Source organism: Strongylocentrotus purpuratus, unplaced genomic scaffold (genome assembly GCF_000002235.5).
Source record: "Strongylocentrotus purpuratus isolate Spur 01 unplaced genomic scaffold, Spur_5.0 spur5_scaffold_4, whole genome shotgun sequence".
Taxonomy (NCBI): domain Eukaryota; kingdom Metazoa; phylum Echinodermata; class Echinoidea; order Camarodonta; family Strongylocentrotidae; genus Strongylocentrotus; species Strongylocentrotus purpuratus.
The window spans coordinates 2,707,262-2,734,148 of NW_022145610.1; the positions used below are offsets into that span (position 1 = coordinate 2,707,262).

General features: G+C 38.2%; 2 protein-coding genes across 2 annotated transcripts in view; one reads left to right on the top strand and one right to left on the bottom strand.

Moving 5' to 3' along the window:
• Window positions 1-1,492: 1,492 nt before the first annotated feature.
• On the top strand, window positions 1,493-20,953 carry LOC588806 (probable polyketide synthase 1). Its single transcript, XM_788471.5, has 7 exons — window positions 1,493-1,664; window positions 7,418-7,500; window positions 8,447-9,967; window positions 10,971-11,168; window positions 11,931-17,092; window positions 17,502-17,621; window positions 19,107-20,953. The coding sequence occupies exons 2-7, from the start codon at window positions 7,446-7,448 to the stop codon at window positions 19,323-19,325; spliced, it is 7,275 nt and encodes a 2,424-aa protein (XP_793564.3). The 5' UTR covers window positions 1,493-1,664; window positions 7,418-7,445; the 3' UTR covers window positions 19,326-20,953.
• A 1,054-nt stretch (window positions 20,954-22,007) lies between these two features.
• Window positions 22,008-26,887, bottom strand: part of LOC587252 (laminin subunit gamma-1) — a 90,173-nt gene continuing 85,293 nt past the window's right edge. Inside the window, exon 29 of the mRNA XM_030997903.1 lies at window positions 22,008-25,225. Within this exon, the coding sequence (XP_030853763.1) occupies window positions 25,154-25,225 (72 nt within the window). The 3' untranslated portion in view covers window positions 22,008-25,153. The remainder of the gene's footprint in view (window positions 25,226-26,887) is intronic.

The window sequence follows — 26,887 nt, forward strand, 5'->3', positions numbered from 1 at the left end:
TCCGATTACCACGCACTAGTGCAGGCATGTCTCATGGAACGCTTATTCGTATTATACCCGCATCATTTAATTCCATAACGAATGCATCGACAGGAGAGGGTGTGAGGGGGGGGGGGGCGGGGGATGGGGCATAATGACAAATCGTATCAAAATGCTTAGTCGGAAAATCATAAAACGTAGGCAAATTTGAACCTATAACACTTGTAGGCATATTGATTTCTCTAGATCCTGTCTGCAATTGAAAGGTTACAGATGTGTTTTTACCGATATCGACAATTTAAGTCCGATGGTAATATGACGATGGAGATGATAATGTTCATCACTAGTTCTCTATAATGTGTTAAAAACAGCAAAAAATGATATATATGATTTGGCGAAGAGAATCAAGTTTAATGTTTTGCAACTATTATGGCGATTATGTTTTGATTAGATAATGGGGATGGTGATGAGAGTGGTTAGTTAGGATGGTGGTGACGATGATGGTGATGACGAGATGACGACATTGATATGATGATGGTGATGATGGTAGTAATTGTAATGTTACATCATTGATAATGATTATAATAATGATGGTGATGATGACTGTGGTGATTTTGTAGCAGAGGTGATGTTGATGGCGATGAAGATCATTACTGTGGTTATGATGGTGCTGATGTTGCTGCTGATTATGATGACAATGTTGGCTATGATAATGTTAATCACTAGTTCTCTAGAATGTGTAAACAAAAATGAAAAAGCCAAAATGATATACAAGTTTTGTTAGTGTATATAAGTAAATCAAGTTTAAGTTTATTTTATTGGATCTCTTTCCTTTACGTTGATTAATGGTGAATCTCATTTTTTTTTTCGAAATAAACGTGATAAGAAATGAAAAGTAAAAGTATTGCGGTATAAAAGAATACAAATCTTCTTGGCTAATTGATGAGTAGATATACCACATTATCGTTCTTACGCAGAATATCACTTGGGATTTCCCATTCTTATATCATAGCGTGATTATATCAGCAAGTTGCATATCACCAAATAACCAATCAGCAATGACAATCCTCGCAAGTCATGAATATTCAGCAGCTGAAGCCAAAATATCGGATTGTCTCTCGACCTCAAGTTGTCCGCAGAATGAGTTGATTTATTTACCTTTCAGCAAAGGGGGCTTCTTCCATTAATTTTCTACATGTTCGGCACACGAAGAGAATTTGAAAGATTTAAGAAATTCAGTTAGGGGTCTTGATTCCCCTACCCCCCCCCCCCTTATATCGCTATTAATTACCAGCAACAAAAATGTGAAACTATAAACGAGAATTCTCCAACACAGATCTTCGACCTATGGAACTCGCCACTTCCCCCTTTTGATACCCATGTAGTAATGATCACGTGTATAGCAAGGCGAGGCTAATGAATATTCATAAGATGATGCTGATTGCGAATTTAAAACTACCCTCATCTTTGGAAATCCCAAGACTTGGATTCTGGTATAAATAGGAGCGAGCTGGTGAGAGGGTGTTGTCTTATTTCTTTCACCACTGCAACAAGAAGGCATCAAGGGGTCCAGGACCAAGTCCCTTCTCAGCAGTTTCTCAACCATTCCTGTTTTCTAATCAGTGCTTGTTACAAGGGATTTAGAAACACACAACGCTGTTGGAGAGTTGCAGTAAGAAACAGAGGTAAGTCTCCTTCAACATTGCATTTCATTTACCAATTCAATTTATTCTTTGAAAATCGTTAAAAGTATAATTAAAGTTACCTACGTATTAAAGACAATTTCCCATTAAATTCAAATTGTCGTTTTCTTTTGAACATTATAACATCTATCTTTTATAAAACAGAGACAAATACAGAAAGCAATGTGAGCTGTATTCCTAGCTGTGAATACTTAATCAAACGGAAAATATATACCTGTATATAAAGTAGCATATAGAACTGTCGTTTATTTTAGGCCTACATGATGACTGTGTTGTGTGCTCAATTGGGTCTTCTCAAGAAATATTAATAACTTAATACTAAAGCAGGCAATTAAATATAGTTTTTTTTTTTTCATTGTTCGTCTTTTTTTCTCAGTGTCACACAATGTCAAAGAAATATTAAACGTTGAATGAGATTGAATTTTCTTTTATAAATAAATATACTTTGGTAAATTCAATATTCCACCTATGTACAGAAAAAAGATCGAACAATCCGATGTCAACAACTTCACAAAGTAAATTTGATCCCAACAAAATTGTAAACATGGAGCACATTACTTTGTAGTATTGTCAAATCTAATGATTTTGTCATTTTATATCAAGTTGAAGCTGCGACAGATAATGCTTTTCAGTGCAGTATGCGTATTTTATTAGACAACTCTCTGTCTGTTTATTTCGCCGAATTTCAAAAATATTCATTTATTTGCTCATTGGAGAATATTCCGAACGATTCAGCTGAGTGCTTGTGATGAAAATATTATATTTGTTATTGGTTATCAATGTTAACCTTTGTAAATGTAAACTTATTCTACTTTTAAAAAGCAAATCAAATCATCAAATGTTATGATAGTGCTAAGTGAAATATTCTTTGCCTACTTTGTAAAATTGCATCGACTACAAAAATTCCAGGCATAGCTATATTTTATGCTGTAAATTAATGTAACAAATTAAATTTGTATCATCATCATCATCATTTTTGTTGAATTACGTGTTCATATAAACTTAAAGTTGTTAATTTCATTCCTCCACCCCACACAAATACGAAAGTTAATTTATCTAAATACTCAAATAACCATTTTGGGACCGGTGTGAGGGATGCCACATAAATGGATTTAGAACATACAAACAACTTCAATTACTGTATTTACCCATCATCAAAGTTCAAGATAATCACTGGTCAAATATAATTACAAAATTTCAAATATAATTGCCCTTTTGCACTAGATTTTTATCATAGTAATCGTTTAAGTGTGTCATGTACATTCGGTGTTTGTTTTTAAAAGATTTGCCGTGAACTGTGATTGTTTAAAATGGTTTGATAGAGATATTTGAAATGGTTATATATATATAATAGTACTCTTCATATTCGTAGATATGGAAAATAGATTATTTAAACTATCTATAATTTACTACATTTTTATTAGGCCTATTCTGATGTAATTCTGTCAGAATCTATGACAGCCGAGATCGACTATTGTCCCGAAAGCCCTTCTCTTTTCCCGTCATAAAATTACAAAATTGACGATAATGTTCAAACTACGTGCACATTTGCAAGTTATTCTACCTTGTGACTACTAATACCGTTATTTTAAGGGATCCGGTAGGCTTTAAGACCGTCTTGAGTAATGCTAAAATCTCAGTGAAAAACTTTTTGTCTAAATCATGCCATTTCTTTGTAATAAGCACAAGTTATCATCAAAGCTTACCGTTACTCCGCTTTTCAAATATAATTATATGCCATTAACGTATCAAATTCAGATATTCACTGTCATGCAACTTTCGTATTCAAAGTGTTTGTAAATCCTTTTTTCCCCTTCAATATAGTCTAGTATACGTTTTGTGGATTAAAAAAAAAACTAACAGAAGAAAATGAAATGAAATGGATTTCTAAAAGTATTCAGTCTTATTCTGAAGAAAAAGGAGTACAGCAAAGTTTTTTGGATGAATTAACTATGTAGTGTGGTAATATTGCCCTATAATGTAATTGTGATATATTTTAGTCCTATACATTGTGAAATTTTGAACAATGAATTATGTCGTATTTATGTTCGTTTATTGAATGATAAAAAGCTTTGGTATAACTATGTTGCAGTTTTGTGTAAGCTATGACTTTGGAAAGTGCTTTGTTTCTATGTTATGTCCGAAAAAGAATTGGAATTTTGAGATATAAAATCAGTGAATTAAAAAAAAAAAAAAAAAAAACAGGGAGGTGTTTCACAAAGATCCTAAGTAGAACTTAACACTAAGTTGGACTTAAAAATTATGGACAGCCATTGGAGCCTTAAAATGAAATATATTCAAAAGCAGAAATTCAAGTATTTTAGACTTTTTTATAAATTCCACATCAAGAACATGAAATCTCCTTGATGATAGAAAATATGAATGATTTGAATCAACATTTTATGCCTTTCAAAATAACTTTTACAAAATATTTTCAAAGACGCTAACGGCTTTCCATAATTTTTAAGTCCAACTTAGAGATAAGTTCAACTTAGAATCTTTGTGAAACATCCCCCAGGACTTCCGATTGACTTTGAAACCGGAAACATTTTATATCAATAGTGGGCATGGTAATTCTCGACGGGAAGCCGAAGGGAATACCCCAAAATAATGTTCAGTTAGCTAACTTCAAATCGAAACCAATTAATAATACTCAGTTGATCTCGTGATGTCCTGGGAAGAGCCATTTGTTGCATCACGAAATGGCGGACCCGGTATTTTAAAATATAAAATAAAAAGGGGGCATAACATTCCTCAAATTTGCCGATAAACAAAAAGGCAAAAATTATTATCCTGATTTTCAGGTCCTTTCTGTAAATAAATCGTTCTTCCCCCCCCCCCCCTGAAAAAAAAGAAAGACAAAAATTCACCACCTTAAAAGAGGTAAGGGTGGTGGTGGGAAGGGGGGGGTACATGTTCGGACATGTGAACTGAAGGTGTATTACTTGGTTTTCAAAGGGGATGGGGGCACGGGCCAGATGAACCACCCCCCCCCCCCCTCCTACCCGGCAGTAGCCTAATTCGTTTTATCAGTTTAAGTTTGGCAAGATATAGAGGGCTTCCGATTGTTTTGTTGAACATTCATATCGTGTCGCTTCAAAGTCATGTATATCTATTTCTACAGCTTCCAGTGATAATTATAATCATTAAGAGTGTATAAGCCTGGTAATACGCTATCCACAGTGATTTCAGTCATGAAAGTGTTTAGGAATATATTTAATATCTTCGGGTTGAGGTACCATAGCAAACAATGCCTAATCGGTGACCATTGGTCCCCCATGATCATCTTTTTCTTATGTTAATTGAGAGCTTATTTGTTGAAATAACCACCTGTCAGTGACAATGCAGGGATGTCTAATCCCTCCTGGCCAAACTGGTGCGGTGGGGCTTTGATAATATATATTGCTCTTGTCTAATAATCCATCTACAAAATGTATCAAAGTGGTCATTTCTTGTCCGAAAATAAGATATAAGGTAAAACTTATTATATACACTGTCGCTCATTAAGGTGGAATATTTTAGTTTTAACTCAATTTATGGAACTATTTTAAAAATTATTTAAAAATAATAGATCTAGATAATAGTATACATTCTCAGATTTTATTGAATAATAAATTGCAAATGGGTGTTTTGCGGGACTGCTAAAGCATGTGTATGCTACTATGCTTATTAACTAGGGAACCTACGCCCTCAAGTCATAAATTACATTGTTGAGGATTAATGCCCCACAAAAGGGCACTAATATAACACATCGACATGGTTTTGATCATGGGGCCTCACAGTTACGAGGCCATTGCATTGTCACTGAACCATGACCGTACGCAGCAGGGGCTAGGGTAGGGGGCAGTTTCCATAAATAAATAAAAACACAGAAAATGCAATAAATTTTCAATAATTTATTGCATTTTACCCCGGTCCCCAACATAAAAAAATCCTCTGGACGGCCATGCATTATAGCTCAAGGCATGGGCACACAGAAGATTTTTTATGTTGGGACCCGGGGTAAAATGCAATAAATTATTGAACATTTATTGCATTTAAAAAAAATTAAAATTTTTTATGGAAACTGCCCCCTACCCTAGCTCCCGCTGCGTACAGTCATGGTTCAGTGACAAAGCAATGGCCGCGTAACTGTGAGGCCCCATGATCAAAACCATGTCGATGTGTTATATTAGTGCCCTTTTGTGGGGCATTAATCCTCATTACTGTCATTTATGACTTAAGGGCATAGGTCCCCTATTTGATAAGCATATTAGCATACACATGCTTTAGCAGTCACGCAAAACACACATTGGCAAATTATTATTCAATAAAATCCGAGAATGTATACTATTATCTAGATCTATTATTTTTAAATCATTTTTCAAATAATTCCATAAATTGGGATAAAAAAAAATATTCCACCTTAATGAGCGACAGTGTAGTAGTGCAGTTATTGGTTAGCCTATTTGTGGACCGTTGATTTTTTTTTGTTAACGGCTTTCAAACACTTTGCCCCGCCCCGCCCCTATCTACCTTTGTCTCTTTCCTTTCTCTCTCTCTCTCTCTCTTTGCCTCCTCTTTGCCTCTGGGGGCTCTTTTCCTTCTCTCTCTCTCTATCTCTCTCTCTCTCTCTCTTTGCCTCTTCTTTGCCTCTGTGGCCTATTTTCCTTCTCTATTTCTCTTTCTCTCTCTCTCTCTCTCTCTGTCAGTCATGTCCAGTGTGTCAAAAGTCGGTCCTTTTTTCCTCGTGTGTGAACGTGGTTAGATAAAATTTCGCTTTCTATACGTTGGTGTCATTTGTATATGCAGAAACTGAAAACTGTCTGTCTGAACAAGGTCTTTAATTCTACCCGCATCTCTTTCTAACATTGAGAGCGATAGGAAGGGAAGTTGTTAACAAATGCTTTCCGCAATTTAACTCTCATGTCCGGCAATAAATACGAATAATTCCTTTCTATATCTTCAGTTAATTTGATTGGCCTATCAAATTCGAGAGAATTTTGATGGTATTTTGATATTTTTGCGGGTAGTACCACACATTGTTATTCATTCCAATGGTTAAGTGACATTTAGAATTAGGTTATGACGCAAGGGTCACGTGACTAATCAACTCCTCACACGATCGCAAAGATATTCGAGAAATCAACCTAAGGCGATATCGATAGTCTTGTGCGTCATCTTTTTAAATGAAACATTTGAATGATATGATTGCTTTAGCCACACTTTATACGGTATTGCAATTGCCCTTTGACTCCTTTAGTTGATGTTTTGAAAGGGTTTGTGATTGTGTTTCCTATGCCTTTTGCGCACGAGGCGTATCATTGTAACTGTAAATGTTACTGGTAATTGAATAAACAATTTGCGGGAAATAATGTTAATAATATCATTTCGCTTTTATATAGCGCTTAATACATCTACGGTGTCTCAAAGCGCTTCACTGATATAATATTACCCCGGCCATTGGATTCAATACTTGCCTGCACACACTGTGTGCGCAATCTCCACTCCCTGGAGAAGTGTAATCCTACAACTTTCCACTGCCATTCTCTTCGTTGTCGACTTTTCATTTTCTGTAACTGCTTCGTTTTGCAATTGTTGCGATTGAAATCAAAGTTATACTAAGGAATTGTCCGGCAAAGTTCAACTTTGAGCAAATTCGATACTGTCTTTTGTTCATTTTCATTTTGAACATCCTATATCTTTATGTTGTCTTTAACGTCGTGTTCTTTCGATTTGTTTAATCTTCTTTCCAGATCAACCATCTTCTAAAGTGAAATCAACATGGGAAGCAATAAAACCAGCTGGGGGTATTTCCCCGTCGCCGTGGTAGGCATTGGTAAGCATAACATAATACTTTTTATTCGTCCAAGGGTCATTTACCCCAGAGCCATACATCTATACACAGAGTTTGGTCAACTTGTTTTCTCTTGGTCACAGCATGCCGGAAATTCTTTGTTTTTGCTCGCCCAACAAAGCGATAGGGACTTTTAGATTTGCGTGGACTGATACGTGTGACGTCCATTCAAGGCAGTGCATTAACAGGACGTCGATCGTAGCAATCCACGTTGTCGTTGTGCAAATCTAAAAGTCCCTAGTATTCGCCATATTGTGCCAAACCTGGTTGGTCAAACTTTCCTAATCAATGGCTTTGATTTACACGACGGTCTAACCATCGTGGTTTAATATGATGTAGTGAAAATTAGTCTTTCGGAAAACTATTAATATTTGCAAATGATTAATTGAAAATTACGACATCCATATATCACAACAGAAGGTTAAAAGGGGTGAAACCCACAGGGGGGGACTTATAAGGGGGAGGGGGGTCCGTTTTAATTGTATAGGTTCTCGAGGAGGATGTTTAAACAAAAATCATCAATTAGAAATGAAGAATATATAGCGAGCCTTAAAGACAACTATCCCTTTCACCCTTCTTCCATTTATTTAAAAAATATATATTATAACCGATATGTGAAAGAATAGTGTGACAAGTAAATTGATCTTTATAGATTACATCACGATATGTGTTCAATACTTCAACTTTTATTGACTTGTTTTTTTAGATGTAAAAATATAAATGAATTACAAAAATCCAAGTTTCTAATTTTTTGTTTGAATAAATATTTTCCTGTTTTTAATATTCAAATAGTGTATGCAGTGACTAAATTATTGTTTGGGGCTATACTAAATTTATAATAAAGTGCTTTTCACATGACTAGTTCACATAAAAAGAGACCAATAATGAAGTCACAGTGTAAAGTTGTACGATTTTTGATTCACTCCAGGAACTCGCCATGCTTGTGGCGCAAACACTACCGATGACTTCTGGAAGGTTCTCAAGGAAGGTAAGGAGTGCATCCTGGACATTCCTCCAGAAAGATGGGCCATCGATAACTTCCATGACGAGGACCAGACAAGACAAGGAAAGATGGTGACAAAGCGATGCGGACTCATCGATGATCTGGAAGGCTTCGACAACCTGTTCTTTAAGATCTCGCCCAGAGAAGCAGCATCGTTGGACCCTCAACAGCGCCATCTCCTGGAGGTCAACTATGAGGCATTTGAGGACGCAGGGATCAACCCTGATAACCTAGGTGAATCCTGTGGTGTCTTTGTCGGTATTGGTATGATGGATCACGCCATCCAGCTAGTCGATACGTCCACTACCGATGCGTACACCCTGACCGGTATTGCGCACAGTGTGTCGGCTAACCGTATCTCTTATGCGTTCAACCTCAAAGGGCCTTCTTTTGCAGTCGACACAGCTTGTGCCAGCGGACTGACGGCTCTCCATCTGGCCTGTACCAGTCTCTGGAACAGAGAGTGCAGCGTTGCATTGATGTCAGCTTGCAATGGTATCCAACTCCCAGACATCACAGTCGGGTTCAGCGCCCTTGGTGTTCTCTCACCAGATGGCCGTTGCAGTCCCTTCTCAAGTACCGCCAATGGCTACGTCCGCAGTGAAGGATGGGGCGCCATTGTCCTCAAACCCCTCAGCCAGGCTCTTGCTGACAATGACCACATCTATACTGTCATACGCGGTAGCGCCATCGCAGCCAACGGGTTAGCCAACAGTTTGACCATGCCATCTCCTCCTGCTCAGGAGTACGTCATGAAGGAAGCCTATGAGAAGTTCGGTGTGTCCATGTCCGATGTGCACTATGTCGAAGCTCACGGCACCGGAACCATGGTTGGTGATCCTCTGGAAGCAGAGGCCATCTCCAGGGCATTCAACCGCACCAAAGACAACCCTCTCAAGATTGGATCCGTAAAGAGCAACTTTGGACATACCGAGGTTGCTGCCGGAGTGACAGCTGCCATCAAAGTCGCCTTGATGATGGAGAACCGTACCATCCCACCAACCATCAATTTCGTCTCTTCAAACCCCCACATCGACCCTGAAGAGATGAAGCTGGACATCGTAACCAACGTCCAGCCCTTCCCAACCGAAGACAAACACATCATTGGCCTCAACTCCTTCGGTTTTGCTGGAGCCCTGGCTCATTGTATCTTCGAGGAAGCACCAAAGAGACCTAAGAAGGAGCTGACTCCAGAACAGGTGTGCGGATGGAAGTTTGGTGACTCCGACAAGGAAGGTCAACCTATCATCATTCCTCTATCTGCCAAGTCTCCAGAGGCATTGACAGCTGTTGCCAAACAGTGGCAGAACCTTGATATCGACCAGGACGCAATGAGTGCAGTCTCCTGGATGTCCACACGGCGACGAGTTCATGAAAACAGACTCACTGTCATCTCAAGCTCAGGCAAGCAGTTCAAGGCTCAGATGAAAGACTTTGTTGAAACAGGTGAGACAGACATGTCAACAAACATGTCTAACTTAGCTTTCATTCTTTCTAAATATATATATCCATATCTCCTTCTTTTCATTCGATCATTGTTTCCTTAATTGATATAAAAACAAATTTATCTTTGAATTGACTGAATACTTGGGATGGTAATTAAAATCTTCACGTGAGCACAATATTTGTTTATAACTCTATCTCACTTTCTCTCATTTCATCTATCTTTCTCTCTCTTTCTCTCCTACTCTCACTTTACCATCTTTCTTTACTCTCCCTCAATCGATTCCCGCTCAACATTCTCCTACTTATTACGTTTTTTAACGGCCGTAATCAGTACTTGGACATTTTAATAATTCATCAATTGGATATTTTGATCATACTATATGTTTACACTTAACAATATTATATTCATATCTTTTCTTATGTTATTTATCTTTGTTTTCAAAACCTTCGTTTCAGTAATGTTATGTATGTGTGTAATTTGTACTTAATTAAGTCTGTATTTTTTTTAATAAATATATGTTGCTTATATTGTGTAGGGCCCTCAGGTATAGCAGTTTGTTAACTGAAGATGCAATCCCGCTTATTTTATACTGAAAATAAATAAACAAATAAATGATACAAATTTAGTATATGTTTTCTTAAATGCAGTTGGTCTGAAGCCTTACTATTGAACAAAAAGCAATTAACATGCTGGATGAAATTTAGTAAAAACGGTTGAATGGGTAATAAAGAGCGAGATTATTATTTTTTTTTGGGGGGGGGGGGTAAGGTCTTGTGAAGCACAAAGGGTCTAAATGTGATACGCTCTATTCAGGAACGGATTATTACTATTATTAATACTGTTATTATTATTATTATTATTATTATTATTATTATTATTATTATTATTATTATTATTATTATTATTATTGTTATTATTATTATCATTATTCCCATCGTTATTATCATCATTATCATCATTATCAACATCATCACTGAACTCATCTTTTATCTTAACCCACAGGTGGCGCCGAGAACGCAACTTCCGGCACCGTCTACAGCGGTGAGCCCAAGATCTGCATGATCTTCCCTGGCCAAGGGCAGCAGTACGGCAACATGGGAAGACAACTCTACAAGACGGAGCCAGTCTTCAAGAACACCGTGGACGAGTGTGATGCCATCTTCAAGAAGATCAGTGGCTGGTCCGTTCTCGAAGAAAAATGTAAGTCAGTGCATGCGATTAGATACATTGCTAGACCATTTTTAATACAAGGGGAGAGGAGCTAGGGGTCGGATACAATTTCCGAACAATTCAGTAATTTACCCATCTGACAGTCTTTTCACAAAACCATCATAAGTACAAGTTCACTGACATAGTATTCAAACACGTGTTAATTGCGATACACGTGTATGGAAGGGATGTCGGTGAACTTGTACTTAAAACGGGTTCGTAAAATGCAGCCCAAGTTAGCAGTGTAGTTGATAAGTTAGCAAATATATATTTGTTTAATGATCCGTTGAGGAAAAAAGGCGATAGAACTCATAATTTATCAATGGGTTTGTTTTTATAGGATGGGAACACTCCACTCAGAAGATTTTAGGTTCATTATACATTTCACTGACTTCATAATAGAGCACCAGATGATAAAGCCTAAATGTTGTCTCAATTGCAATTTCTAATATTATGCCAATGTAAAGCTCCCTGAAACGTTGTAGAGAACGTTTCATAACTATTTTGGACATTCAGCTTTCATAGCAAATTCTTTCACCCCACCCCAACTTCTCCACCGCTTATTATTTTTGTTAATTTTTGTGGGATTAAATAGAAAATACCTTTTGAATATTCAGAGATATAATTTTAACCACCTCGGCGAGTAATAAGAATACATCATGAGGCTACTAAGTTGCGCAAGTATTATATATTTTTTTCAATAATTTAATTTAGTCTTTCCTTTCATATCGAATATTTTCTCTCAAATTTCAGCTCTCTTTGTCGAGCGCCCACATTCGGCAGATTACAAGCCCGACACCTTTATCAATGATCTGGAAGTCTCTCAGCCATCCATCCTTTTCATGCAACTCGGTCTCTTTAACCTCTGGACCCACTGGGGTGTCAAGCCCGCTTGTGTGGTTGGACACAGTCTTGGTGAGGTATCGGCTGCATATGCCTGTGGAGGAATGACCCTTGAAGAAGCTGTGGAGACCATCTACATCAGGAGCGTTGAACAGGGAAAGCTTAAGGGAACTGGAAGCATGGCAGCGCTGAGGATGACCCTTGAGGAAGCCAGAGAACTCTGTAGCAAGCACGAGCGCCTCTATGTTGCAGCTATCAACGCACCTGGATCAACGGCCATCGCAGGAAACACTCAAGCCATTGAACAGATTGCTGCAGATAACCCAACGATCGCCAAGCAGCTGCGTGTCCAGTGTGCTTTCCATACACCAGACATGGACCCAACTGAGAAGACCTTCAAGGAGAAGATGGAGAAAGTGGTGAAGACTCCAGCCGGTGTGCGAAACATCCCCTTCTACTCCACCCTGACCGGGGCTCGCTACGAAGGAGACTTCAAGACGGCCTATTGGTGGGACAACATCCGTAACGCTGTTGAGTTCCAGTCTGCTGTTGAAAACGTCCTGCGTGATTTCGAGTGTGATATGTTCCTGGAATGCGCTTCCGCTGCCACTCTGCTATCATCCGTCAATCAAATTGTAAAGGGTTCTGGAGTGAAGATCCAACTTACAACCATCGCATCTGGACAAAGAAACCAAGACGATCGCATGTGTGCTCTTCGAGGCCTTGCTAACATGCACAACAACGGCGTGTCACTGAACTGGAAAAACATCACCAAGGACTCTGCTGCCTACACTAAACTTCCACTCTACCCGTGGCAACACAAGCCTTTCATGCTAGAGCCAGAGTACCGACGTAAGCGCCGTCTAGGCCTTGACGATCGTACGTACAAAGGTCAGAATGGGCAGCTCAGTCTTGAAACATTCCCCTTCCATAGTGACCGTACTGCAAAGGACAAGCTGGTTTTCCCAGAGTCTGGATATGTCGAGTACATGATGGAAGCTACCAGCGGCGAAAACGAGTTGCCTGTTGTGAACAAAGTAACCTTCACACAGTCTCTAGAGTGGCCGGAGGAAAAGACAGTCACAGGTACCAAGAAGGCTACTCTGAACCTCGACTTGGTGAGAGATGGAAACAAGGTAGAAATCAGCTACAAAGGGGACGTATGTAGCAGCGCAGAGGTAGAGGAGGGTATTGCCCAAGACAATACCATCCCTGTGAATGATATCATTCAAAGATGTTCCAAGAAAACAACAGCGGAAGACTTCTACAGCTACATGCAGGAGATGGGTCTTGAGTATGGTGCCAAGTTCCAAGAGGTCAATGAGGTGTGTCTTGGGGATGGAGAAAGTGTTGGTTATCTCAAGCCAGCACAAGATAACAAGCAGAGAATCCAAACAACCCACCTAGATGCCTGCTTCCAGCTTCTTACTTACACTCTCGGGGCCCGATCAAGCCTGTATCAACCAGCTATGATTGAAAGCATTCGAATGAATGTTCCATCACTACCTGCCGGAGAGCCTCTTTTGGCATACACTTCCATCATTGACTGTGACAGCTGGGCACTTAGGGGAAATGTCACGATCACTTTGACGAACGGAAAGGTGCTTGCTGAAATCCAGGGATGTACATGTAAGAATACAAGTGGTACACAGACGGACATCGACATCAACAAGTGCCTTTACAAGAGAGAATTCCAGTCAGTCAAAGCACATCTTCCACCAATCAAAGAGGTCGCCAAGGTGTTTGACGAGGAAAATCTGAGGAAGCGCTTTCCTGAACTCATGGAATCAGTCACAAGGGCAGAACAAGTGTTTTCAAACATGGGAGCAATCTGTCTTGCCTACATCAAGCATGGCTTGGATCAAGTACCCGTCAAAGAGCGTTCTGACTACTTAGATCCGCGGTACTATCGACGACTTGAGAAGCTGAAGAGAGACACGTCAATTCGTCAGATCAAGTATGAAGACATCCCAAAGGTCAAAGAGGAGATGCTTAAAGTGGCACCAGAACTAAAGCAGGAGTTGAGTATGGCACAGTGCCTTGGTGAGCATCTTCCAACCACACTGCGAAATCCGCAGTCAGCAATGACACTCCTGTTCAAGCCTGAGTGTATGGCATCCTACTTCTTAGATTCACTGACTACCACATTCTACTACAAAGCTGGAGCAGAGATGGTTCGACAAGCAGTTCTCAAGGCTCTTGAGACAAAAGCCACTGTCAGGTTGCTAGAGGTCGGAGCTCGCATGGGAGGTCTTACCCATCACATCCTAGAACATCTTGAGGATCTATGTCTAGAAGGACGAGTTGAGTACGTATTCACTGACCTCAGCGTTGCTTTCTTCCCACATGCCCGAGACCACTTGGTCGACTACCCCTTCGTCAAGTATCAGCAACTAGACATCGAAACCGACATCGAGAGTCAAGGTTTTGTGCCAGGTTCAGTCGACATCCTGATCTGCTTGGATACACTCCATTCCACTGGCCATCTTCAAGAAGCCCTCTACTTCATGCGGGAACTCATCTGCGACGATGGATGGATGATCCTGTACGAAGCAACAACTGTCAAGTTCATCGCAGAGGTGATTTTCGGTGCCCTTCGTCTATGTTGGGTCTTTGAAGATGACAGACCCGAATGTTGCTGGCTGGAGCAAAATGAATGGAAAGAGGCGTTGGAGAAGAATGGCTTTGATGATGTTGTGGCTCTATCGTCTCCGAAGGAGCTTTTCCACAGTGTACTTATCGGACGCAAGGCAGGAGGCGATGGTGCTTGCATCAATCCAAAATCCACACCAATCACCACACGCAAGCAATGGCTGGTGGTGTCACATCCCGACAATGCAAAGTTTGCTGACCTTGTCAATTCATCACTATCGGGTTCAGTGACATCTCTCTCATATGACGAGATCATGAAGGCTGATCTTGGCAAGCTGAAGGAAGACGGTTCAGTCATCGAGGCTCTCTTCATCTGGAATGTTGATCACGACAACGGGTTCAAGGTACTCCTGAACTTCCTCCAACAGATCGGTGTGAATGTAGAGAATGTCTGCAAGCTGTGGATGGTGACCCTTGCCGCGACCTCAGGAGCCAGACCTATCAACGCAGCAGGTGCTGGTCTTGTTCATGCTGCTGCAAATGCCTGTCAGATCCCGTTCGTTACGGTAGATATCCCGGAAGAAGTGACAAATGGAGACAAGGTATGGGCTTCCAGACTCGTGAACACAATGCTAGGTAACAAGTTATCCGACATGGAGTTGGTTGTAAAGGATGGAATCGTTCTTACCCCAAGACTCACGAGGATGCAGCTCCCTGAAGTGAAGGTTAACGAGACCCCCTACTGGCAACTCACACAGGCTGTTGATCCCTTCAAGACAGAGTCATCAGTGGAGGATCTGGGCATTGCATACCAAGATGGGTTGGAGGTGGCCCCTGGAACAGTCCTTGTTAAGGTCTCAGCAGCAGGTATCAACAAGAGAGATGTCGATCTCGCAAGGGATAGCACAGTACAGAAAGAAGATACCAGTTCATTCGGCATGGAGTTCTGTGGTGTTGTGGAGAAAGTTGGAGAAGGAGTAACCACCGTCAAGCCCAAAGATGAAGTCCTTGGATTTGGCACACACTGCTTGGCATCGTACACACTAGCTCATGCAGATCTTGTTGTCAAGAAACCAAAGAACTTGACCCCATCACAGGCTGCCACTACCAGCATCGCCTTTGCAACTGCATACTACAGCTTAGTAGAAAGAGCTAACATTACAAATGGAGAATCTCTTCTCATCCAGGTGGCAGACCCAGGTTTAAGGGATGCAGCAGTACAGATTGCAAACCACGCAGGAGCTAAGGTAATCTGCTCCGTAGATGATCCAACTACAGCAACGCCACTGAAGAAGATGGGTGCAATGATTGTACCTACATCCTCATCCTCTTCATTTGTTAATGATGTTAACAATGTAACCAATGGAGCAGGCGTGGATGTTGTCCTGAACTCTCTTCAGGGCAAGCAGATGGAGAAGAGTTTGGAACTTCTGGCAGCTGGTGGGCGCTTCTGTTCCATCACTGACTCCAACGCTATCAACTTTAAGCTACAGATGCGGTTGCTGCAGAAGAACAGGTCTTTGATCTCCTGTAACATTGAGAGCATGAATCAACACCAGAAACCTCTACTTCAGAGGATCCTGCGGAAGGTAACGGATCTCATGGATAAAGGTAAACTGAAACCACTGGATGTTACTTCTCGACCCATCACAGACTACCCAACTCTGTTTGCAGATGAAAGCATCACCAACGCTGGCAAGGTTGCCATCGAAATCCCATCAGCATTCAAACCTAACAAGGTCATCTCAACTACGCAACTCTTCAAGAAGAATGCAACATACGTCGTCACAGCTGCTGAGTCTGGTCTATCCCAAATCTTTGCTCGCTGGCTCTACAACAATGGCGCCAGGCACATAGCCATGTGCTATCTGATGGAAAGCGGAAAATCCAAAGCAAGCAGAACAGTTAACTACCTCACCAGAAAGGGTGCTGAAGTCTTTGAGTACTGTCACCAGCTTGACGTACGGGGCCCAGACGGTGGGATTGCAAAGATCTTCGGCGATCTTAAGAAAAGGAATGTTCCAGCTATGCGTGGCATCTTCTGTCTCGGTGGCTACCGACTTCCTGGCAAGGAGACTATGTCCGATGTCACCTTCGACAGTCTCCAGGCAATGCTCTCTGCCAAGGTTCGTCCTGCAAAGTTGTCCCACATCATGTCAGACAAGATGGGACTCGAGCTGGACTACTTCTTCACCTTATCAAGCGACGACGTTGCCTGGGGCAACCCATCCGCTGTTGCTAGCGTGACTGGAGACTCCTACCTTGAGAGCTTTGCTCTGAAGAGGCGATTGGAAGGCAAGCCAGCTCTCAACCTCCAGGTCGGAGCTCTCCGTGGAATCGACGCCTATGAGTTCGGAGGACAGACAACTCTACCGGTGAAGGATGGAGAAACTAGCCTACATGTGGAAGAGTTCTTGATGGTTCTCGGTAAACTTCTCTCCTCTCCCGACACTCCGCCATGTGTCTGCATTACAAACCAGGTACGTCAATTAAATTGTTTAATCATCATAAAATGTAACAAGACACTGAAATCTTCTTTTTTAAAGAATAATAGTAATGACAAAATAGAATCGATAACCATTTTGTAACGAAATTCATCATTCCGCACTTTAACATGCTAATTTCATTATAATGTGGTTCATAGAATGCATTGCTCAGGGCAACTAATCATTAAAATATAAAATGTAAAATAAAATGTTCATTTGATGTCAAAAAGTATTAAAAACGACAATTTTTCTACATTCGACACTATCTTTATACATAAATTATTATTAGTATTTCATATAATCGAGAAAAAAATGCTTGAAATAGATCTGAGTCGTACTGAATCTAATGATATTGAGTCAATTTATGAAACGTTTTTTCTTCTCTTACTATATTTGTGACTAGGACTGGGAATCTGTACTGAAGTTCTCCCATGACCACACCTTGAAGTTCCGTCATCTTGCAGGTGGAGAGCAGGTGGCCATCTCGGAGTGCAAACTCAGTCTGGAAGACCTACAGAAACAGGTACAGCTCTTCCTAAACTCTATCTAAGTATCTTCTCCCGGTTCGGAGGTTCATTGCAACATCTCTCCATTTCACTCTATCTTCTGCCATTCTGGTGCACTCTTGCAGTTTTAATCCACTCCAGTTTTTAACCTTCTCTTCCAAGTTGATTCTGGGTCTCCCTCTCGGTCTACTTCCTTCCACTCTTCCCTCCAATACATCCTTTAAGAAGCTTTGGTGCCTATTAACATGACCTATTAACATGACCAAAGTATTTGATTTTTCTCTCCTTAACTAATCCTACTAGTGCAATTTGTTCACGCCCTGCCATGTGCAATATCTCTTTGTTGGTTTTCATTCGTTTCCAGGATATTTTCATCATTTGTCTTTCAAATATACCGCGTTTGACTTTAGTTTGTAAAAAGAGACACACATAATAATAATGATAATGATTATAATAGTAATAATGATAATAATAATAATAAAAGAGGATGCTCAAGGCACATACAAAGTACTACTATTACCATGGCTTTAGCCCAGCTACCCCAAGGTGCTCAAAGCATTCAAAGAATACATTCCTAGATCTACCAAGAACCAATTTACTACACCTGGGTGGAGAGTGGCCAACGTAGATGAATGTATTGCCAAAGGACATCCGCTATACCACGACATCTCTACCTTTTGTAATGTTGTTTTCTAAGTGCGCGTTTCGTAAACGCATTTGAGGGGTGCCGAGGACACTTACATCAAATTGTTTTGTGAGGGAAACATTTCATCTTTATGGCCCTAAGAATTTTGACACTTTCAGGGTGGAAAGTTCAAACACCCCCCCCCCCCCCCCAAACAAAAAATAAATAAAATAATAATAATGATAATAATAATAATAATAATAATAATAATAATAATAATAATAATAATAATAATAATAATAATAATAATAATAATAATAAATGAATAAAACAAATATATATATATATATTATATATATATATAAAATAAAATGTATAAAGAACCTCTAAATTACGTCCATCCCTGAGTTCTATACAATATCGTAAGTGCAATATGACTCTCAACAAATTATTTCACCAGTACATGAAGGGCCGCGGTACGCTCCTAACATTCATTTAGGCTTCAATCAATACACAATTATAGTACTGCAAATCTCAATGAGTAATATGCACTTCTGAAGGAAATGGAATAAGCAAACCAAAAAACATAATTCAGCTCTAAGAACATTATATTAAATGATCATTACTTACGTGTGCTATTAAAAGTATGTATTTTGTGTGTAATTAAATAGCTTCCCCTTCTCTCTGTGACTCTTTCTGTATTTGAGATTGTTTCTCTTTCTCTCTGTCTCTAGCATTTGTATTTTTTCTTTCTCTTTCCGTATCATCCCGCTCTCTGTGTCTCTTGCTTTCTTATAAGGTAATTTACTCTTCGTGATATTCATTTAATTGCAATCATATTACCATCTTGCTTCTTTTGATTGCAAACCCACTATAGGTGAAGAACAAGCTTGGTGACCTGCTGTGTGTCAACCCCGACACCATTGATCTCCGTCAACCCATGATCAACTACGGTGTCGACTCCCTCATGGCCGTCGAGATGGTGACATGGGCAAGCCGTGAGCTCAGCGTGGTCATCTCCCAACTCGACATCCTTGGCGGGATCACCACTGGAGTCCTCTTGGAGAAAGCTATCGACAACAGCGTCTGTATCTGAGACTACTGACCTAACGATTCGGGTCATTGACAGGGCCAAGACCCGATTTCACAAAACGATTGATCAGTAACAAATTATTGTTATATAAGCTATAGAAATCAGTATATTTGATCGGCTGTCAGGAAAGTTGTTCTAGATTGTCGGCATTTGGGATTGATAACACGTTTTTTTTATGAAACAGGTCCCGAGACTGGAGACCTAAACCAGACCAATTTACCCAAAAAATTGATCAATGCATGTCTTCTCCGAAAGACCTCGGAACCAACTATTCACATTAACCTGATCATTTTAATAACATCTCTGTAAATGGGCTGTTTTATGCATAAATTAGTTGTAGTCATGTCGGTCAACCCTCTGACAAGTTTCCGGATTTTTAAAAGCATCATTTGATTATGACGAACAGGTAAACAAAAATGAATAGAATAGTACATTATTGATGCAATAGTACATAATTTATTAATGAAGTATGAATAAGATTTGAATACAGATTACAGAAGTATTCTCTAGAAAGTCGCATTCACAACTAGACCTCAAGGGTGTGAATTCTTTTGTTGGTGAGACAAATATTTGCTGTCAAGACGTAGTCGCTTTCTAAAGATCCAGAAAACAGTATCAGTGCACTGCTTGGGAAGACATATAAATATTCCATGTAGACACCAAAGTCTTGCTGGATAATATTGATAAAGCATGAATAAACCAGTGTAATGGCAGGCTAGTATGTAGTAATTGTGTTTGTATATACATAAACATTAAGAATATTGTCTGAGTAGTGTCAAAAGTACAGTACAAGATGAGAACTACGAATGTAAAATGATCTTTGTAAATGGGAAATTCCTCACACTAATAGAGCAATGGATCTATTTTAAACCATAAAAGAGGACAATTGTGACAGTATTTATTTTTAGTATTTTATCATTGAAAATAGATACGTTTGATATGTTAGCTTAATGAGAGTTGTGCAAATTTGAAATTTGCATTTGAATTGAATTGAAACGTTTTGTACTTTATTCCTCCAGAAAGATAAATATTATTCCACAAAGATCATAATATGAACTTGGGTAGAACATAGTGGTATGGATTCGCAGAAGATTCTTAGAAATCAGACTCTTCAGTATACTTCATCATATTAGGATTTTGTTCAAAATGAAAACAGGAAGTATATGATGCATAATTGTAATTTAATACACACCTTTATAAAGCACATCTAAAAAATATAAATTAATAGATGGAATGTAAATTTTGTTGTCTTTTATTTTTGCATTGGCTGAATAATGTATGCAGATATTTGGCAAACATTTTTTTGCCTTCATTTTGTCTGATATCATTTGCCTTAGAAATATAGGATATTTTTCTGTGAAAGGCAACAGAACTGACTTGGTGGTTTATGTGTTTTGTTAGATAATCGATATTATCATATATGTAGTGTAGAAAGTGGTTGGCATCGTTTTACTTTCTAAGACTAACAATTTAAAATGCTATGGGTATTTTGGCAATAATGTATAATAGTGATATTTATGGTAAATGGATATATTTCAAATTTATTTCGGGTCGAAGTACATATTTATTGTTTTAAATGTCATCTGTGAAATTCTGGTATATGTTGGTCATTAAAAGTATATTCAAGGTAATTGCAATCTTTGGTATCTTAATGTATTGGATGGAAAATTGTTTGAATCACTATGAACCAGTTTCATATTAAAACTGAATTAAAGAGAGAGAGAGAGAGAGAGAGAGAGAGAGAGAGAGGGAGGGAGGGAGAGAGGGAGGGGGAGAGAGAGGGGGAGAGGAAGGGAGAGGAGAAGAGATGAGATGAAGGGAGAGAAACAAAGGCAAGAGACTAGATGGAAATAGAATAAGATTATTCTTAATTCCAGTGCAATCATACTAAACACAAAGAGTAAAACAGAAACAATTGCCACATGACCAGACAGGTTTGAATGAAATACTTAATTCACTCAAATTTACACTCTCACTCAATATTCAAATTTGGCTCTCAAACTAGAAAGTACGCCCTCATTCTTTATAATCTAAACTCAAAAGACATCAAGAAATCAAAAATCGGGTAATTTCAATATCTTTGTCCATCAACTTTTAAAATCTTTCCATGACACATTACATCATCTCAACATGATTTCATAGGCAATAGAAAACGGTGTTTAATTCTTAAAATCTTTGTGATTGTGTTTTCCTACATGTTTATGACTCAAAATTCACTCACAGACAACAGATACTGGACTCATACTCACAATATCAGATTCTTTTCATTAAAACTTTGCACATATTTTAAGCTTGAAAATATTTTTTCAAATATGATTGTAATCTATTCAAATTTGAATAGAATAACTAGTACACGCCAAACACATACAGCAATATATGGAAAATGAAGAGATTATTTTCATATTTAAACATAAATTGTTGACAATTTGAATCTACAATATTTATTGGTGACTTGAATTCTTTTCAAATTGATGAGTTTAGGGCTAAAATAATTGAATAGCTGTTCTTTTCACACCCACAAATAACATGAATCCACTGTCGCAAAAGTGCATTCTTTGAAGAAGATGCACTCATATTTAATTTTAGCCTCTCACACCTTATTCCAGAAATCAAATATTCACTGTCACTAATTCAGGCTCACACGTACTCACTCTATAATAAGCAAGAGACCAAAAACAGCAGCTACTAATTAAACCTTTTTTTTCTTGGGCTTGTTTATTATACGAAGACAGTATTCCAAATTCAACATGTTTTAAAAAAAGTGATCATTACACTATTCAGCTCCCTAGGAGTGTGTCCTTACAATTTCTCTTGTGTTAGATCAAAAATATAAATAGATATCTATTCCAAAACAAATAATGTCTTGCATATAGTTCCAAGGCATGATAAACTTTGGAAGAGAATGATCACAATGACTGTTCATTACAGGGTGAAAGGGGAACTCCCCATTGCTCTCTACTCAGTCAGGGACTGTGTTGACACTCTGCCCAAGTCAATCCCAAGCATTACAGGATGGCATTTAAAGAGAATTTACAATTTTGAAAGTGGAATATCAGGGATATTTCAATACAAAAATCTCTAAATTTATGATATAATATATAAACTAATATGAGGTACTTTCACAGCAGTTGAGTTTCCTGTCAACCATTAATCAGATTCATAAAATATTGAGTTTTAAATAGCTTTGTTACGGAAGACCCAAAAATCACATTCTATGTCATTCTGTAACGAACCCATATCAATCAAATTCAGTATTTCATCAATATAATCAATGATTGATAGGCAACATTATGTTTTGAAAGTACTTCATATATTATATCATTCATTTGTAGATTTTTATTAAAATGTCCATTTTATTCTTCATTCAAAATGTAAAAATGTTTTTGAAATGTCATTCTGCAATGCTTTGAATGGACCCAGATCTTAGGGCGCAAGAGGGGCTGCGCACCACATGCACGTTTTTCATGCAGGAAAGTTTCAGCAATGGGTACATCCCTCATTTCTCTTCTAATGATTTTTAACAAAAATTTTGAAGCATAAAATAGTTCACATCTCACACCTAGAAAGACAAGAATACTGATATTTTCTGAAGTACACTTGTCAAATATATACTGCATATTTTGTGTCAACCTCCTTAAAAACTTGTGAAAATAGCACCATGTTTTTTTTGCAATGCATAACTGGTTTACAAAAGACAGTTCAAGATATTAATATGTAGGCTATATACGTACACAGAATCCTTGTTAAAAATCCTCTTACAAATATGCAATTACATACAAGAATAAATACATGATTTATCATACTTTAAATAGAAAAGCTTATCTTTTATTTCTAGAAAAGCATATGTGCTAATGCTATCTACCTAATACAACACAAAGTGGAGTTTAATAATCAATGTCGAGATCAAAACACATGTTTTAAGGCTATTCAATGAAACATATAGCATTATCTCCCAATATCTACGTATGTACATATATACCATTGTAAAAACAGAGAAATAATCATGAAGAAGAATTCATGATTCATAGCAAAATGTGACACTAAGTGAGTACTCTCATCCAGAATAAACCTTTCAAACGATGACAAAAGGTTGTGACAGGGACATAATAGTCTATCTAAAAGTTCCAACAGTAAAGCTACAATATAGGGGGTTCTAACACTGCTCTACAACTGCAATCAAGGTTTATACCTCTCACAAGCAGCAGTACTAGCAATCCAAACCAATCAGAGCTCTCGATCCAAAAATATATATATACAGATAATATTTAAATAGTTGTTTTGACCGTATTTCAATCCCTGACAACCAAGTTTGGAATTCATTAAAAGAAAACCAGTTTCAGTGTGGCCAGTGAAAATGTTTATATTCACTGGTATTTTTCTTAAGTGATCAATGACGAAACGTGCATCTATGAATGCCAATTTTGGACAGAGAATTATTAGAACACATAATTAAGGAAGATTTTCTAAATCTACAAGACTAACAAATAATGCAAGGCAGTGTACCTGGTTCTGTACTGGGCAGTGTAAGTAGGCATTTTAACTGTAAGATTGACTCATAGAGAATGGTAGCAAATGAAGGGTAATAAAGAGCAAATGATTATTCTGTAAGCCATTACTAAACTGATGTCTATTGCAATGTCTTGAGCAATGTTAGAATTTAGAAATTATGATTAATACCATGAGCAGAGTCTATATATATTGAAGACTTAAGCATTTGATATAGATACAAGATATTTTGAGTGGTGCCTGATCATTTCTTACAGGCAAAACAATGTCTTTATGCCCTCTACCATGCCTGAAACAGAGATCATACACCATTCAACATGTGGAGTATCTATCTAACAATTATGCAAATATGCTTGAGAGGTCTTTTCAAATGCACTGCTAACTCATCTATCGTACTCAATACCAATAATAAATGAACAGCTAAATATGTACAGAATAGATGCTAACAAATCTCCAACAGAATAATAAAAAGAAATAGAAAACAGACACAGCAATTGGTAAACATAACTTAAAACACATAAACTTGTATTGTTTAAAAAGTTTTTTTTAATTTGTTTTTAGAAAGAGTTGCAAGTATATATACAAAACATGAGCTTAGATGTTAATGCATATTGTTTGCATGGTGCAGCATTGTAAGCATGTTGCCAAATTGAGGAGGGGGAGCAAACATGTGGAAACATAGGTCATAAATAATGGAAGGCTTTAAAAAAATGCATGACAAAATATACACATGTATTTAACTGTTCCCTTTAAGACTTGCTGACACATTTGCTATTGCTTCCCTAGACATAAATTACTGATGGAATTAATGTTTTAAGACGGTCTAGATCAAATAATGATTACTATTCAACATAATATTGAGTGAACCCACAGAACGGGCTGTAAAATCCATGATGTAAAGTGAAGTTGGAAGCCTAATTATTTGTAATTATCTTTAAAGCTTAAGCTCCAGGTCTGGCTTGCTAAGACTAGAGAGTTGATAATGAAGGCAGCGATGACCTCTTGACCTTAAGTCATAGTCTGACTTCAACTTAACCAATGCCCACTTACTTTAAATTTAATATTTTATTTAAAAAAAAACAATACAGTTGACACTGCTGAATTTGGACTGTCTTAAATGGGAACATCTGTTAAATGGGACAACTGTTTCACTGAAGTAGTAGAATACAGACCGTAGTGTTTGGGGGGGCATGTGCTATTCCAATGACAATGTATATCACTTCCCATAACTGTCCTAATTAAGCAGAGTCAACCGTACAATCACCCTGGACAAGCATCCTGTACATGAGACATTTCTAAGATTGAGAGAAGCATACAAGGTGTTCTTAAGGTTCTAGGATGCTTTCGTTGGGGCAGAACTCAGGCAAGGCATCCCTGATTTCTTCCACATTGGCCACCTGTAGCATGCAATAAAACAAAAGAAAGCAAAGCGCAAAGGAAGAGGGTCAGTGAGGGAAGCAAACAAAACATTCAAAAGCATTTGAAAAGGCAAGTGAACACGATTGCAAAGACTTTCGAGAAATCAACGTAGGGGTTCTTCCAATAGCCTCATGCGCCATCTACTTGTGTAAGTATTGAAATATGTCAACACTACAATGGGTTATGGCATATTAATAATCCCTTTATGATTTCAACGAGGTATACGATAGGGTTTTTATAGAAGCGCCCTACATCTGATTTCTCTAAAGTCATTGCAATCATGCGGTTAATAAAGCAAAAAGCAGGGAAGCCAAATGCATGACCAAAGGTGGTTTGGGGTGTGAAATTTGATTGTCAATTTTTCAGAGACTTGTCAGCAAATCCCTATAGACTACATTTCCCAAAATTAATAGCATTTTCAAATGATCATAATATAGAATTCTAGAATTTCATCATAAACATGGTGATAAAAATTTCATGATGCATATTTTTGTTCAGTGCGATTAGCTTAAAAGCTTGGGCATACTGTTTACTGATTAACATGAACTTTCCCACACATAAAGCAGGAAATATGATTGCTCTGTTTATGTGTGGGAATTGGGAGAAATACCACAAGAAGCTAACAGAATTAATAAGAATTTTAGCACTGAACATTTTTTCAGAGAGAAGCAATAGAAATGGAAGACTGATGGGCATGCAGATTATTTTCAAATTCTAATCCAACAGTACCCCAATGAGAAAAGATCAATTTTAATATGTGAATAAAAGCAGTTGCAGGATTAGAGCTAGACTGTGGAGGAAAAAAATTAGGAAATGACACTCGTTTGCAAATATAAAGCACCCTTGAAAAGAACACACACAGAACATTCAAAGAAAATGTCTTTAAAGCAATGGCATTCATCAAGGAAAAACTTGGTCGGTTAACTGCAAAACAATAGGGGGTAAGCAGCTGTTCTAAATGAGAAGCACACAACACACAAACGAACAAACAACTAAACAAACAGTCTACCTAGACAAAAAAAAAATTAAAGGGAAAAGCAAGAAGAGTTTAAGAAGGATAATGGCTGCATGCATGAGGGCTTCATCTTGTTGGCTCTAATAGGAACAGACATTGGTAAGAGTACTGTAAATCAACCAATCTGATTAAGTAAAGTGGGAGCCATGCTTCTTATCCTCCTTACATGTCTCTCCATTCAGCTTGAACTTACTTTGGGTGCCATTTGATATTTCCTTTGTGAAACTAGACTATTATTTATGCAAAAAAACCTACAGATGTTCATATATAAAAATGAAACAGCAGTAATAACCTGCATTATAATACCATGCAGTATATACTCAGACCTCTTTAACAAATTCAAATTTCAAAAAGTATAACAATAGCACAATTCATACAGTTTTCTGGATGTACAAGAACATTTACAAAACAAACAGAGGAAACATATTTTTGAGTTTCTGGGACTGAGAGGTCGGGTCTATTTCTCTCTAGGCTAAATCCTAAGAGATACAGATGCGTTTTGGAGCACAACATAGCCAGTAAGATCTACAAATCATAAATAAGAAGTATAAACATGCCATCACGCAAACAATTAAGGCACCAGAGGTATTATAGAAAGCTGAACTTGATAGAATTAAAATGTACA